This window comes from Colias philodice, chromosome 9, assembly GCF_061535455.1.
Source record: "Colias philodice isolate Cphi_HAF_F1 chromosome 9, ilColPhil1 Martin Lab GWU primary, whole genome shotgun sequence".
NCBI classification, from domain to species: domain Eukaryota; kingdom Metazoa; phylum Arthropoda; class Insecta; order Lepidoptera; family Pieridae; genus Colias; species Colias philodice.
The window spans coordinates 8,999,241-9,015,976 of NC_143094.1; the positions used below are offsets into that span (position 1 = coordinate 8,999,241).

At 36.9% G+C, this 16,736-nt stretch overlaps 1 protein-coding gene across 1 annotated transcript in view; it reads right to left on the reverse strand.

The window, feature by feature from the left end:
- Arms (Ankyrin repeat-rich membrane spanning) overlaps positions 1 to 16,736 on the reverse strand; it is a 33,735-nt gene that overhangs the window by 2,013 nt on the left and 14,986 nt on the right. Inside the window, exons 16-26 of the mRNA XM_089699297.1 lie at positions 7,827 to 8,021; positions 7,075 to 7,333; positions 6,630 to 6,795; positions 6,277 to 6,455; positions 5,876 to 5,988; positions 5,340 to 5,516; positions 3,578 to 3,742; positions 2,027 to 2,129; positions 1,773 to 1,870; positions 1,626 to 1,643; positions 876 to 969 (exon numbers count right to left, since the gene is read on the reverse strand). Of these exons, the coding sequence (XP_089555423.1) occupies positions 876 to 969; positions 1,626 to 1,643; positions 1,773 to 1,870; positions 2,027 to 2,129; positions 3,578 to 3,742; positions 5,340 to 5,516; positions 5,876 to 5,988; positions 6,277 to 6,455; positions 6,630 to 6,795; positions 7,075 to 7,333; positions 7,827 to 8,021 (1,567 nt within the window). The remainder of the gene's footprint in view (positions 1 to 875; positions 970 to 1,625; positions 1,644 to 1,772; positions 1,871 to 2,026; positions 2,130 to 3,577; positions 3,743 to 5,339; positions 5,517 to 5,875; positions 5,989 to 6,276; positions 6,456 to 6,629; positions 6,796 to 7,074; positions 7,334 to 7,826; positions 8,022 to 16,736) is intronic.

Below are 16,736 nucleotides of genomic sequence, written 5' to 3' on the forward strand. Positions count from 1 at the left end.
ATGCTTCAAAAACATTGCAAAATGAATTAAACGAAGCTTTGTTGAAAATTTCACTACTTAAACTAAGCAAATTACATGCATTTATTGTGATAAGTAAGCTGAGAAATAACAATATTAATAAGTGTGTTTGGCAGATTTTAAGTGTTTAAGTACTTTTTAAGTATCACAAAACAGCATCATATAAAAAATAGTGATTCTACTATACAATCTCTAACGAAGTTACAATTTTGGTTATTACATTTCATTAAAAAAATAAAGTTTTTATAATTTATTAGAACGTATACATTTAAATTCCTGGTTCTTCTTTGATTACAGTATAATTTTGTTAAAAATCTTAGCACAAACATGTACATTGTACGTACAAATAACTCAAAGTGGCATGCGGTTTGGCACAAAAATAAAATCGCTTATTAAATAGTAAGCAAAATTCCATTCGAATTCGGATCCACGGCGAATCATCAAAAATGTGACAACCATTAGAAAATAATCATTAATCGAAAAGTGAATACAAACAAAACCATATCATTTAAAACTTTTTAGACAAAATTAACATGGATCCCGTTTCGTACAGAGTTACATAAGGTTAACGCGGCAACTCCTACGTCCTACGCGCAGTGAACGCAAGGCGGAATCGGCGGGGAGACTGGGAAGATGGGCACAACCGTTTGGGCGCGGGTCAACGTCCGCTCAGAGGAACACGTCGTCCGCCATGTTGACGATGACGTCACGGCGCAGCTCCTCCTCGGAGGCGGGGCGCGCGGGGGAGGGGGAGGGGGAGCGCGAGGGGGTGCGGGAGGGGGTGCGGGAGGGGGTGGGGGAGGGCGCGGGGGTGGAGCGCGCGGCCAGCTCGCGGATGGGGCGCAGGTGCGGCTCACCTGGGTGCGACGGCTCCGAGTGCAGCACGTCCTCCATCGCCTCCTCGTTCAGCGTTTGCAGCGCGCCGCATATCATCTGCTCTTCGAGCGTCACCTGCGTTGGCACAATGTTAAATTTTGTGTTTATGGTTTTTAGAACAACAAAATATAAGTGCTCTGAATGATATGGTGGATGTTTTTCTTATCTCGTTTTCATACACAATAATAACGATTTTGTAAGTTTAAAAAATGTGACTGTCAATCATCATTCACACTGATTCACACTGATTCAAATGACAAGTGTCACACTAAAAGTAAAAAGTGCATAAAATCTGTTGAAACTGTTGTAACAAGAAAGTTGTGTGAATTTGAAAATTGCTAATATACACACATTGATATAATCATGCTAAAAAGTGGAAAGAGAAAAAAAAGGGACAAAAGAAAAAACAACGATCAAATGCGAGTGTATTCACAGTTAAACCCGCTACAATCAAAAATAAAATATTGCAACCACATGAAGAGAGAGAATAAAAACATATATTATCATAAAACACTACGTTAAGTTTTTCAAAATAAAGTGTAAAATATTTAATTACCACTACAGTATACAATGAATGATTTCTAGTGGAATCTAAAACAAACCAAATCAACGAAAATATAATATGATTCATGGAAACAATATCTACTGAAAATGCACATTAACTACAAAATTGCACAACTGCTATACGGTTCTAAAGTGGTTCTACTACATATTTTAATATCTTTAATCACCTGATACTCCGCATAAGGCTGCAAGTGTAAAAATAAGTCATAAAATATTTTACAAAATACAACATTGTCTTCTACATCGAAATTTACACCATTTTTTTATAAAAAATGAGTAAATTATTTAAAAAAAATATAATCAATAATAGTTACCTGTTTTTCCACATTAGTTTGTCGGCTTCTTTGGTGTTCGAGTACTGGTCTAGGTTTCACTGAGTCTGTTTCTGCATCGCCTAATTTATCTGGTATAACTAAAAATAAAAATAGGGTCATGAAATGAAATTGTCCCGTGCTTAAAATAAAATATTATTCAAAATCATATTTAAAAATATATTTTTTTCTATGAAACTACTCAAATTGTGCGATGAGGAAAGCTGTTTATTAGTGTATGAAAAATAATGTCTCACCTGTGACAGATGGAGTGGTGGTTGGTAGAGTGGATTCCAGTTCACGTAGATTCATTATCAACATTTTAAACAACTCCCAATCGCCAAAAGGTAAATCCAGAATCTGTAAAGAAATAAATCAATAAATAAAAGTATTTAAATTGAAAAAAAAAGCTGAATTTCAATAAAATCGTGTATTAGTTTGCGCTTGGATAGGTGCGCATGCGGGTGCGTAAAGCATAATCGAAATAGGCATTGGGCTGTCAAATGATTGATTTTAGCGAGATTCCGCATTCTGGAAGAGGTCATTTTAACCGTCAACGTCTTTAATTATTATTTTTTTAATTAAAAATCAAGTCATATTTGGTCGTGACAGCACACAGTCTGCAGGCCGCCCGCGCCCAGCGCGTCGCGCACAGCACACAGCACTCACCGGCTTGAGGTCGGGCAGGCGGCACACGGCGAGCACGAGGCCGCACACGCGGTGCGTCTGCAGCGCGCTGGCCGCCGCCATGCCGCCCGCGCCCAGCACACAGCACACAGCACACAGCACACAGCACACAGCACTCACCGGCTTGAGGTCGGGCAGGCGGCACACGGCGAGCACGAGGCCGCACACGCGGTGCGTCTGCAGCGCGCTGGCCGCCGCCATGCCGCCCGCGCCCAGCACACAGCACACAGCACACAGCACACAGCACACAGCACACAGCACTCACCGGCTTGAGGTCGGGCAGGCGGCACACGGCGAGCACGAGGCCGCACACGCGGTGCGTCTGCAGCGCGCTGGCCGCCGCCATGCCGCCCGCGCCCAGCACACAGCACACAGCACACAGCACACAGCACACAGCACTCACCGGCTTGAGGTCGGGCAGGCGGCACACGGCGAGCACGAGGCCGCACACGCGGTGCGTCTGCAGCGCGCTGGCCGCCGCCATGCCGCCCGCGCCCAGCACACAGCACACAGCACACAGCACACAGCACACAGCACACAGCACTCACCGGCTTGAGGTCGGGCAGGCGGCACACGGCGAGCACGAGGCCGCACACGCGGTGCGTCTGCAGCGCGCTGGCCGCCGCCATGCCGCCCGCGCCCAGCACACAGCACACAGCACACAGCACACAGCACACAGCACACAGCACTCACCGGCTTGAGGTCGGGCAGGCGGCACACGGCGAGCACGAGGCCGCACACGCGGTGCGTCTGCAGCGCGCTGGCCGCCGCCATGCCGCCCGCGCCCAGCACACAGCACACAGCACACAGCACACAGCACACAGCACACAGCACTCACCGGCTTGAGGTCGGGCAGGCGGCACACGGCGAGCACGAGGCCGCACACGCGGTGCGTCTGCAGCGCGCTGGCCGCCGCCATGCCGCCCGCGCCCAGCACACAGCACACAGCACACAGCACACAGCACACAGCACACAGCACTCACCGGCTTGAGGTCGGGCAGGCGGCACACGGCGAGCACGAGGCCGCACACGCGGTGCGTCTGCAGCGCGCTGGCCGCCGCCATGCCGCCCGCGCCCAGCACACAGCACACAGCACACAGCACACAGCACACAGCACTCACCGGCTTGAGGTCGGGCAGGCGGCACACGGCGAGCACGAGGCCGCACACGCGGTGCGTCTGCAGCGCGCTGGCCGCCGCCATGCCGCCCGCGCCCAGCGCGTCCCGCACCAGCCGGCACACGCGCTCTACCGTCAGTGTTGACAGCCGCACGTTGGACACGTCACCCTGTTGCCATGGTAACGGATATCGTATTAGTACTACGCGAAACAAGTAAGAATAAGATCGACTTAACGCCATTTTGTGACGTCATAACTCATAATAAAAACCACAGAACAATAAGAACAAATAGAAGTGCTATAATGTCATAATTAGTATGAAAACCACTGTCGCCAAACCCACACATTTAAACCGATAGCTAAACAGTACACTACAAGTAAACTATACCTTTTATTGGACAGCTTAATTTGAGTAAAAACTGACTGTAAGTATTAAATTCATCATTTCAATATGTACCCTAACGCATGATGTTACGGTATATTTTTTTTAGTATAACATCCCTAGGTCTATTAGCTGTTTTGTTTCTCTTTGCTCAGAAATTCCAAATTCGAAAATATTCAGCTATTCAACAACAGAGGGCGTTAGTTTTCGATAGATATAACTTTGAACCTCAACACATAGAGATAAGATTGCAATTTGTGTCACTCTACATTATTGACATTAACGTGACATCAACCTGATGCTATGCCCTAAGGGATGTCAGCCTTGTTATCGATAATTCACAAATAAATAATTTTTTGGTACTTTCTATTATATGAGTATAGTATAATGTGTCACATTTTGGAGTATGTTTATGACTACTAAGTACGTCTTTTCGTATTATTATTATTAAATAAAAAACGGAACAGAATAGTATAAATCTATATTTACAAAATACAAACAGAAAAAATGCATTATTTTAAATCTTGGAACTGCCGTAGGTTTGATGTATCCGTGGCCTTTGTTAGACTGCTTAGTGCTGTTCGGCATCCAGTTAACTCATCACGTTGCATTTATCCATTTCCCTTTTAAATTAGCCTCCTTGGGAAATCTATAAATAAATTGGACAAATGAAAGCTAAGGAAAAATAAAATAAAATGTAATATTTATAATGTTTGTCTTTTCTAAAGTATCGATACAGTCGATATGCGCCACAACCATCACTAAACCGACATTCGTTTGTTTATTGCAATAATATTCCAGAAAGTCTTGTTTGCTGTTCAATCTATAATAGTACTAATTTCTTATGAATTAAGGTTCATTTTGATTAGATATTTTTATAAATTTTTGACAAATTACGACAAGCGAATTTATAACATAAAATATATGTAAAATAAATAAAAATAAGACTTACCGGTGGTATGAAATGCCTCCATTGCTGATATTATTTCGTCTGCTATCATTTTTCCACTCTAATACCGAACAACACGTCCTAATTAATGAATAAATATGGAAAAAAGGTTTGACAGTTGACAACCGACTCGCATATTTTTCTGCGCACAACTGAGAGCAAGTTAGGTGATCTTACCTTACTAGTGACACGTGGGCCACGCCCACATCACATTTCTATTTGTTCTTACTGTTCTGTGATTAAAACGAATAGTCTGAAACTGAATAATCTCAACGCTAAGAAATAATGTTTTTATAATTTAATATCAGGATAAAACAAGTAAAAAAGTAAAGCATGAAAAAGTTTCATATGCAAAAAAAAAATATCATCTAAGTACATTTCGTTTGACTAACAAGATGTAAGTAAATTAAAAATATAATTTTTAATAAAACTTACAATCCCCGGAAAAGCTGTTTTGAGCAAGAGCAACGGGTTCGCAGCAACCACAGGCATCTGATTCGGTTGGTATGGTGTGGGGGCCTGCGGGGGCGACAAGGTGTTCCCACTGGTTTGGGCCCACGCCGCCCACTGCTGGGCTGGCTGTTGGGGCGTGGGAGCTACGGGCTGCACTTTCTGTTACAAGGAGGTAGAAATAAGATTAATATAAAACTTCTGAAAAAGTTTTATAATACAAGATGCGGAAGTGACATCTCAAGAATTTTTTGAAGTGACAACTTCTTTAGCGGCGTTGGGTATAAAATCTTAAACTCGCGTCAGGACACGTGGCCTGATCGAAAAAGCGTAAGATGGCTGTTTTTTTTTAGCCCTTCTATTCCATGCGTAAGACGGATACCATTCCAAAATATCAATCCGTCTTTTTTTTTATTAAAATAGTAGATAACAGATTGTTCTGTGATCGAAATAGAACATGTGGAACAATATTCTATATAAGAAACATTTAAATTACAATATTTAAGTGAATTAAATCGAACCTGTTTCCTTTGTAAAAGCTTGGAATGTAGATGCCTGCTATGTGACGCTGGGTGATACGGGGCCGCACCACCCGCACCTAAGTCCTCTTCTATACCCGATTGTAAGTGTTCCTCTGAAAAATTACGTTAATTAATATCCTGTTTACACAGCAAATACCCTATTTGGAGTATGTAAATTTGGTTTTTTATATAAAATTGTATTAAATTATGGAAAGAGTTATATTTCATCAGGGTATTAAAAAGCGACAAAATTGTTGAATTTTTTTTCACATATAATATAATATCATATATCAAACCAAAGCAATAGAGTTCTCGTAGCATTTTTTTTTGATTAAGACTAAGATTAAGATAATTTTCCAGCTGAAAAAAATCCGCCCTAAACTTGAATATCTGCAACTTACCTTTGATAACCTTCTTGATATACGGGTCCAGGTTGATAGTAAAAGGCAAGAATATCTTAAGGTCTGCAGCTGTGAGCGTGGCGCGGTGGAAGCTAAGGAAGACTTCTAATTTGCGTTCATCGCGATCGAGCTCCATGAGAGTTCCGGCTTCACGGAGACCACTCATTAGAGGTTTCACCCTAGAAAATATCAAATTGGTCAAAATTACGATGGCTTGTAAGTTCAATTTGGACAGAAATTTTCTAAATCTGAATGTGTGAAAAGTAGAATGAGTAAGGGATAAATCTTTTAGAAGCTCTTTTTTGTTCTTATTTCATTACTTTAGATACTTTCATATTAGCAATAGTACATACTTATCATAAAGATGTTTAAGCGAAGTCGAGTCATCTATATGCTCTTCGTATGTCTCATGATGATAGATGATCCACGAAGTGCGGAACGGCCACTGCTCAGTCAGATTCACCCATGACGCTAACTGGTACCAATTGAATTCAATTTGAAATGCTTTTAATAAGCGTCCTGAAAATATAAATAAATTATACAATAATAATTAAGATATGCATTCCTTTTTCTTTAATATACACTGTTTTTGAGATTCCATAATTATAAGTACTCCGTAAATAACTATTGACAAAATCTGTTTTGGTCCTTCGAGCTGGATAAATATTAGTAAAGCTTTCTTGACCCATATACAAATTCTGCATAAATCTCCTTCGTACTAAAAACGCATTCGTAAAATAACGTCCGTCGTGCAGCCCGGACGCAACTGACGACGCGATCGTGTGTTTCCCCACTTACCGGTAACATACAGCACGTTCATCAACCTTCGCATGCTCCTGGGATTGACGTCACTAAAGTAGTCATCCGTCAGCAGCACACGACCAAGGTCCGCAGCGCCCGCCGGGGCGACCGGCGCGCGGTGCAGCCCGGACGCGACTGACGATGCAATCGACTCGGAGGGGCGGAGACGACGGACACTTTCTTTGGTAGCTTGTGTCTTTATGCGTTCCTGGCTGGACATCAGCTCGGAGGTGGATGATAGGCGACGTGCTGACACCTGGAGTGTTGTTTTGTTATATTTTTTGGACAGATTAAGAGTATTTATGAATCTAATTATCATAATGTTAAGATATCTTCACCACTTATGTAATAGCTGCTGTTTGGAATATATGTAATGGTCTAATTTTTTCAAGTAACTTTAAACAACATTAATCTATCTATATATCTATATAATTATATAAAACTCAAAGGTGATTGATATAGTGATCTATCAACCCACAGCCCAAACCACTGGACGTATCGGGCTGAAATTTGGCATGCAGGTAGATGTTAGGACGTAGGCATCCGCTAAGAAAGGATTTCCCGAAATTCTTGCGGGAACGGGGAAAAACGGGGATGCATATACAAAGTCGTGGGCGAGTGTGAAATAAACGCAATCCCGGATATCGGACCTATCGAAACTTTGTCAAATTTTATAATATTTTTAGCCTGGCACAATTTATTTCATGGGTCACTTGAAAGTGACTTCGGTTTAATATTCTACAACTTACGGAGCGTTGCAACGAGGTAGAGAAGTCATCAGCCGCGATAGTCTGCATGCGTTTAGCGGCGGACTGCTGGGCGCTCTTGACCCGGCGTAGAGCGGAGTTCTGCAGGTAGAAGGGCAGCTGCACCATGTTGCGGAGGTAGTCCCACCCGCCGATGTTGCTCTCGGACAGCGCGCGGCGACTGTTTATTTCTACTGCCTGTGTTTTTTTATGGACACGTTTTTATGAAGATTTCTATTACATATATAATACACCTTTTTATAATTGTTTCTTACAAACCCTCTTATTTTTATTTTAACTGATTGAAGTATGACCGGCTTTAAAGGACCGAACCTGTTTAAGGTGATTGCTACGATCTGTTCCCAGCCAATATCCCGCTAGATGGCGCTGAATTCTACATTTCTAGTTTATTTGAGTTTTTGCGTAATTGGAATAGTCATCAAACCTAGGAATAGTCATGGCGGTTACTGAATATTATATTTTATTGAAATATGTTATATCATTGCCTTAAAATCCACCCAATTCGGTAAAATTATGCGTTTTAACATCTGTCATTGCATACAGGGTCGTTTACACACACAGACGTATACAAAAATGATAAAGATTTAACTCTAGATGGCGTGAATGTAAAGCGCGTCACACACGGTGAAGATACTACCTATAATATTTTATCTAATCTAGTAATATTTTATATTACAGTATCTTAAGGTATCCGGTATCAGCGTTCTGACCATCATTTTTCTTTTTTCGCTGTAGAACCGCCATCCTGTTACAAATGACCCACAAAGGAGAATGACCACGGGTGGTATCGGTAAAATTTTAGTTGTGCCACGTATTCGTTATATTGTTAATTCCTATTTGTATTTATAATGATCATATGTATCAATATTAAGTCTTAATTAAACCGGATAAATTGAAATAATAGTAAAAGTAAAAGTTTTTCTTTTGAAACATGTATGACTACGTATGGAATCGGTAAAATACTAGTTGTGTCACGTGTTCGTGATATTGTTAATTCCTATTTGTATTTATAATGATCATATTTATCACTATTAAGTTGTAATTATACCGAATAAATAGAAATAAAAGTAAAAGTTTTGTTTTGACACATACCTATATCTATCTCTCTTGCAAACGTCATATGTCATAGTTTCTATTTGAAATGTCAAATGAATGTGTTCGACGCATTGTTCGATGTTATTTTGAAATAATGTTTAAATTACGATTTACTTTTCACATTTGTCTTGTAAATTAAAATATTACCTATGTAATAAATGTAAAACTTAACGTTCATCGTTAGTTTAAACTCGATTAAGTAGTTTTTTGAAGTGTTGAATAAAACTATTGTTTTATTTTTATTGTCGCGAACTGCGGCTTATTTACATAAAAACTTTAATCATATCTAAAAGTACTAACATCAAGCTTTAAATTGAGCTATATTTCATCTTGACACAATAAGTTTGATTGCGATACCAAGTGCCATAGTCACTTGGGCAATCTCCTGTGGTTTTCATTTTTCTGTATGGGTAGACAAAACTTCAAAACGCCACCTGCTACGGTTTATATTATTATGAACGATTAGCTTTCCGCCCGCATTTTCAAAAAAAAAAAACCGTATAGTTCCCGTTCCCGTGGGGTTTCCGGGATAAAACCTATTCAATGTGTCCAAGTTACGTTCTATATGTGTGCTAAATTTCATTGTAATCGGTTCAGTAGTATTTGCGTGAAACACACACATACACATCCTCACAAACTTTCGCATTAGTAGGAAGTAGGATTGTTATAAAAATAAAAGTTATATTTGTTGGCGTAAACTATTTTATTGTAATTTTGGGAAATAAATAATGTCAAAATTGATTACCTACAATAAAACGCAGTTTTATTTTATTACCTACATTACACTATTGTTTTTTTTTTATCAAAACATGTATTTGAAGTAGCAAATATGATATTATGCTGATCCAAGCATTTTCACTCAAAACTAATATCACTAATGATTTGTAAAAGTAAATTATTTCAAAATACATTTCATAACCAACAAGTAAGAATAATTATTCATACAACAACAAATCAAAAACACTATTTACTATGGAAAAAAAACCAGGAAGGTGAAAAACATATTTACGATTTCGATGCACTCGACTTTTAGTAAAATAATAGGTAAAAATATTATTATGGTTTTGATCACAGACATATCTGTGGTTTTGATTTTAGCTACTAGTATCAGAAAGCTGCGTGTTCAATGCACGTCGGGGTCCCACAACTGTGGAGGAAGGAAGGTAGAATACCTCCATCGAATAAGTGAAGTTTCTCGACATACTCGATTTGCCGGCCGGCCTCAATGAAGATTGTCCGAAAGTTGTATATGTGCTCTGTAACGAAAAAATTTCGCTAGCGCGATTCAGAGTGAGGTGTCGTACAATATACCTAATGAAGTTTTTCATCTTTTTATTTTACTGCAAATACAAAATAAAAATTAAACAATGGTAATGTAAATTCTAAACAAACTACTACCAAAATACAATTAGAACAAAAATCATTTGACTGGTTGATTTCACCCAGAGGCCAGAGGCGGCTCGTGACAAAATTGTATGGGTGTTCACTTGAAATAAAACAACGAAAATACAATAGCGTAGCAGGATAATTTATTACAAAAAAAAATGAGCACCACATTTTATAAATGTCTATAACACTAAAAATTACAAAGTACAGGCTATTTCAAAACGAATTCAATGACTAGGTATCAATAATTAGTAAATCACCGAATTTGCATTCGCGAGCGTAGGTATCCATAGTGTTTGTCACTGACGGTCACTGACCTCTATAACTTATAGTTATAGAGGTCAGTGGTGTTTGTTGTGTAAACATGTATGTATTTGAGTAGTTAGTAGCATATTATATTCTGAATTTCTGATCCATGCCTATTCACTCAAAACTAATAACACTAATGATTTGTAACAGTAAATTATTTCAATAGGTAGGTATTTGAACATTTCCCAACAAGACGTAAGAATAATTATTCGTAGGTATACAAGATACAATAACAAATCTAATACACTATTTATTATTTTATTATTTACTAGCGGTCCGCCCCGGCTTCGCCCGTGGTACATGTTTACGTTTTCTCTCCATAAGAAGTAATAGCTAGAGAGCTAGCGCAAAGCTACCTGTATGTATTTGACCAGACCTGGATTTTTGTGTGTTGATTCCCCTATACCTACTACACATGAGATGAGGAGTCACTAAGCCCAGAGTGGTGGACGGGGCGCGCGCTTAGGTAAGACAGGTGGAAATTTTTGGCGAACTTTGAAACCATTTGACCACGTCTGCCATTTTGATATTTGAAAATAGATTATTATTACTATCGGAAAATAACAATGGCAGACCATTATCACGCGGATAACATTCTGGCAGACACTTATGAAAGTGCTGAAAAAAATACAATTTTGAAAGTATTTGACCAGATCTGCCATTCATATATTTTATTTATTAGGGTCTTAAAAACTTATTTTCGAAACGGCAGACATTTTCATTGCGTACAGACTTCAGCAGACAACAAAACTTTACAGACTTCAGCAGTCAACAAGACTTAGCTTCTACATGGTCAGATGTATATATGTATTACGTTCCCTGACCTTACATCAATGATTTACTTTATTAATGTTTTTATGGTCATTTACATTTAATTTTGAAAACTATGGAATAAAATTTATAAATTTGATGATACAAAACTAAATATACATTTGTAAAGAATCTCAAATATAAAGTTGTGTTGCAAATAACAAATCATCATTTAAATATTTAGTTTATTTCTTTATTTAAGAAACAATTAACAATTACAAAACAACATAAAAAAACACGCATGCATTTATTGAAATGTTCATTCATCATCACTATCGTATGGCGTTGTGTGACTCGTCTTCATAATCCATTGAATCGGATTCTGTAAAAGTAAAACGTAAATTATATAATAAAAGAAATGAGTCATTATAAACTTACCTAGTAAGGCAATGCCTTTGATGTCGCACGATGCCGCCGCGCCGCCAGTGTAGGTACTTCTGCTGCTACATGAAAATATGCTAGGGTTGCAACAAATGGGAAATAAAACAATTGTGATTATTACTATTATGATGTAATCATTTATTCATATTATGTACATTCAAAACAATTGCTATTATTAAATCTGATGTAATTATTTTTTCATAAATATATAATTATTATTAATTACATAATATATTGCACTGTGAAATATTTACGTATCACTTTATTTTTGATGTTCTTAATTGTCTTTTATAAAATTTAAGTGACGCATTCGCATTGGGATCAACAATCCGATAAGAAAAGAATGGAGACAACATATACATAGCTTTGATTTCAATTCTACAGATACAAAATATACAATCTATCTAAAATGATACAACGGATGTTTCCTGCGTTTTCTCGTCAAAATACCGAAACAACGTAATTATTGTATAGTAGTTGGGCGTGAAAGTAAAAAAACAAATGAAAAGTGTTTTCCATATGATTATTTATTAAATTTACGCGATTAAGAATAATTTCAACGATACAATTTAGTAACCGAGAATTCAGAGGATTAAAGAAAATACCTGCCTGATCATTTTATCAAACTCTAAAAGAATTATGGTTATTTCGCATCACTCGGTTTATTAGTTTGGTAATAATTATTAAAGGTAGTTACAACCCTAGCCATTGAGTCGAACGGTAGGCAACACAATATCGACTTTGTGCGGGTACATATGGTACATTTCTTCTTGCTGTGAAGCGTAATTATTATTATTAAGATTTTTTAGGCTATTTTGAATCAGCTGTTCTAATTTAATTCTAGAAATTTATTAAAACGTGATTTTTTTAAAAGTATATTATGAGTTTATAAATACCTCAACCAATAGTTATTGTGTCCTATCCTCATTTCTTTATATCTTGGTAGTTAACTAAAGTGTTAAATTTACATAACCTCAACAACAACATTTACACTGCCACTGCACTAAAACTAAACTAACTAGCTCTCTAGCTATAAGAACCATCCTCGTACTTCAAGGGATATAATAAAAAAAGAATTATCGAAATCGGTTCAGCCGTTCTCGAGTTATGCGCTTACCAACACATTTTGCGATTCATTTTTATATATAAGACTAGCGGTCCGCCCCGGCTTCGCCCGTGGTACATGTTTACGTTTTCTCTACATAAGAACCATCCTCGTACTTCAAGGAATATAATAAAAAAAGAATTATCGAAATCGGTTCAGCCGTTCTCGAGTTATGCGCTTACCAACACATTTTGCGATTCATTTATATATATATACTAGCGGTCCGCCCCGGCTTCGCCCGTGGTACATAATATTTACGTTTTCTCTACATAAAAACCATCCTCGTACTTCAAGGAATATAATAAAAAAAGAATGATCGAAATCGGTTCAGCCGTTCTCGAGTTATGCGCTTACCAACACATTTTGCGATTCATTTTTATATATAAGATAAGATTATGTGAAAATAACCAGGAAGGTGAAAAACATATTTACGAAAACATAGTAACATAATATGGCTGTCGCTACAATAATTATATTTCAATTTTATCTTTTTATACCTAGTAGAACTGGCCGACGAATAAAAAAAATCGTATTAGAATAAATACAATAAATTACGGAACAAAAAAAGGATTGTAACTGAATTAGGTATGTTTGTTTCTGGGCGCACCGTTTTCGACGACGCGACGCGCGACGTAAGCGTATAGGTATAGGTACCTACTTTGCTAAAACAAACTAATAAAATTGTGTGTCTGTCTGAAAATTCGGAAAAGCATATTTTGCAAGTTTGTAATTACTTTGATAGTTTACCGATTTATAATAATTGTAATTGTAATTGTATAATATATAATTTGCAATGTGGTGAAATTTCATAAAAATCACGGGCCAATTTTTTGTTTTGAATCCCACCGAAAATATAATTGCGTTATTAGAATAATTAATTACTATACCTACCCACGATCAATTATTACAATATAGTCTCAAATGCATACTAGAGAAATATTGCAATTTGATTCAATTAAAATGCATAGCATACAAAAATAAATTCACAACACAAGAAATTCCGCGCGCAAATCATAGCGCGTGTCAATGAAATCAAGAATGTTTTATATCAAGCCGACGCGGACGACGACGCGACGCCGAACAAAAGTACCTACGACGGACGACCACGCTTCGAGTTGCCAAACAACATGAGTAATAAATTGTTTACAAAAAAAACAAGTTTTCCATTTTTCTGTATGAGTAGACAGAACTTCAAAACGCCACCTGCTACGGTTTATATTATGAACGATTGTTATAAAAATAAAAGTTATATTTGTTGGTGTAAACTATTTTATTGATCAATAATTTTGGAATTTAAAATTGTCAACATTGATTACAATAAAACGCAGTTTTATTTTATTACACTATTGTTTTTTTTATCAAAACATGTATTTGAAGTACCATATAATATTATGCTGATCCAAGCATTTTCACTCAAAACTAATATCACTAATGATTTGTAAAAGTAAATTATTTCAATATACATTTCATAACCAACATGTAAGAATAATTATTATTATTCCTACCTACAACAACAAACCTAAAACACTATTTACTATGGGAAAATAACCAGGAAGGTGAAAAACATATTATTATTTACGATTTCGACGCACTCGACTTTTAGTAAAATATAGTAGGTAAACATAATATTATGGTTTTGATTTTTGCTACTAGGTAGTATAAGAAAACTGCGTGTTCAAACTACTTGTTTGTCTGTCTGAAAATTCGGAAGTACTTTGGTAGTTTACCGATTTATAATAATATTGTAGGTATATATCGTTGTTTAAAAAATATTCAAACACAATAAAATATGATATACTGATTTATCACTGGTTTCAGTGATGAACTGATGAGTCAATTATATTTATAGCCACTATACTTTCGTCATACGTGTGTATGATTGATGTGATTTGCAACGTGGTGATATTTCAGAAAAATCACGGGTCAAATTGTCCCACCGAAAATATAACTGCGTTATAAGAATAACTATACCTACGATAAATTATACATAATACAATATAGTCTCAAATGCATACTAGTGAAATATTTTATTTGAATCAATAAAATAAAAAAAAAATAAAAAATAATAATAATACAAAAATAAATTCACAACACAAGAAAATCCGCGCGCAAATCATAGCGCGTGACAATGAAATCAAGAACTTTCGAGCCGACGCGACGCGGACGACGAAGGAGCCTAACAAAAGTACCTACAATCATAGGCGGCTCGTGACAAAATTGTATGGCCGTGTTCACTTGAAATAAAACAACGAAAATAGGTACCTACAATAGCGTTAGCAGTACAAAAAAAAATGAGCACCACATTATAAATGTCTATTTATACACTAAAAATTATAGAGTATTTCAAAACGAATTCAATTATTATTTAGCAATAATTAGAAAATCCCCGAATTTGCATTCGTGATCGTATTCATAGTGTTTGTCTACACTAATATTATAAAGAGGAAAACTTTGTTTGTTTGTTTGATTGTAATGAATAGGCTCATAAACTACTGGACATTTTACCAATGTTTGCAAGTTTGTGATTACTTTGATAGTTTACCGATTTATAATAATTGTATACTTATATCATTGTTTAAAAATATTCAAACACAATATGATATACTTAGGTACTGATTTATCACTGGTTTCAGTGATGAACTGATGAGTCAATGTTAGCCACAATACTAATCACTTTCGTCATACATGTGTATGAACTATGATTGATGTGATTTGCAATGTGGTGAAATTTCATAAAAATCACGGGCCAATTTTTTGTTTTGAATCCCACCGAAAATACATATATTACTAATTGCGTTATTAGAATAATTAATTACTATACCCACGATCAATTATTACAATTTACAATATAGTCTCAAATGCATACTAGAGAAACATTGCAATTTGAATCAATTAAAATGCATAGCATACAAAAATAAATTCACAACACAAGAAATTCCGCGCGCAAATCATAGCGCGTGTCAATGAAATCAAGAATGTAATTTTATATCAAGCCGACGAGCGACGACGCCGAACTAAAGTACCTACAGTACCATTTACCTTCAGTGTACAATACAGTTTACAGACCTACGACGGACGAACAATAATGAGTAATAAATAAAAAAAAAACATAGTTTCTAAGGTCATTAGTTTTATTTTATTTTATTGTTATTTTCTTTGAACGATTGGAAATGAAATTACTCAATTTTTACACAGAACTTTGATTTATTAGAATTATGCTCATTATGCATAAGATAACGAACGCGAATGCACGACATCTAGCGCGTCAATGTCTAAACATCGCCTTTCGTTTAGACATTGACGCGCTAGATCTGTAATAAGTATATAGTCTATGCGCTAGATGTCGTGCTTTATGTCGTGTTTCGCTTGGCAAAAGTCACGCACACTACTGTAGAAGTGTCAAATTTTTCCGGTATTTTACTGTTGTTTTTCTAAGTAAACATTGTAAATTATCGATTAAAAAGGTCGAACGCGCACACATTTCATTATAGAGAAGTGATAAAATGATTAGTTTTAAAGAAATAGTGTCTGTGTTAAGTGTTTAGAGGTAATCAAAAATGTATGGAGGGACGGTCGGAACATCAACCTTAAGAGGCCAGTATTGCATACTTTATTTTTGCTCAAGATTTTCCGATATAACTTTTTCTCTATTCGTTATACGTTATGTTATATAAATTGTTTTGTTAATTCACTAGAACCCCTTTCTACATTAGAAATCATTGTACGTCTCTGTACCTACCTAAAAGCCAAGACTGACTGAATGTACATTTAAAACAACTTTTATCCTAAAAAGTTTGTAACTCCAA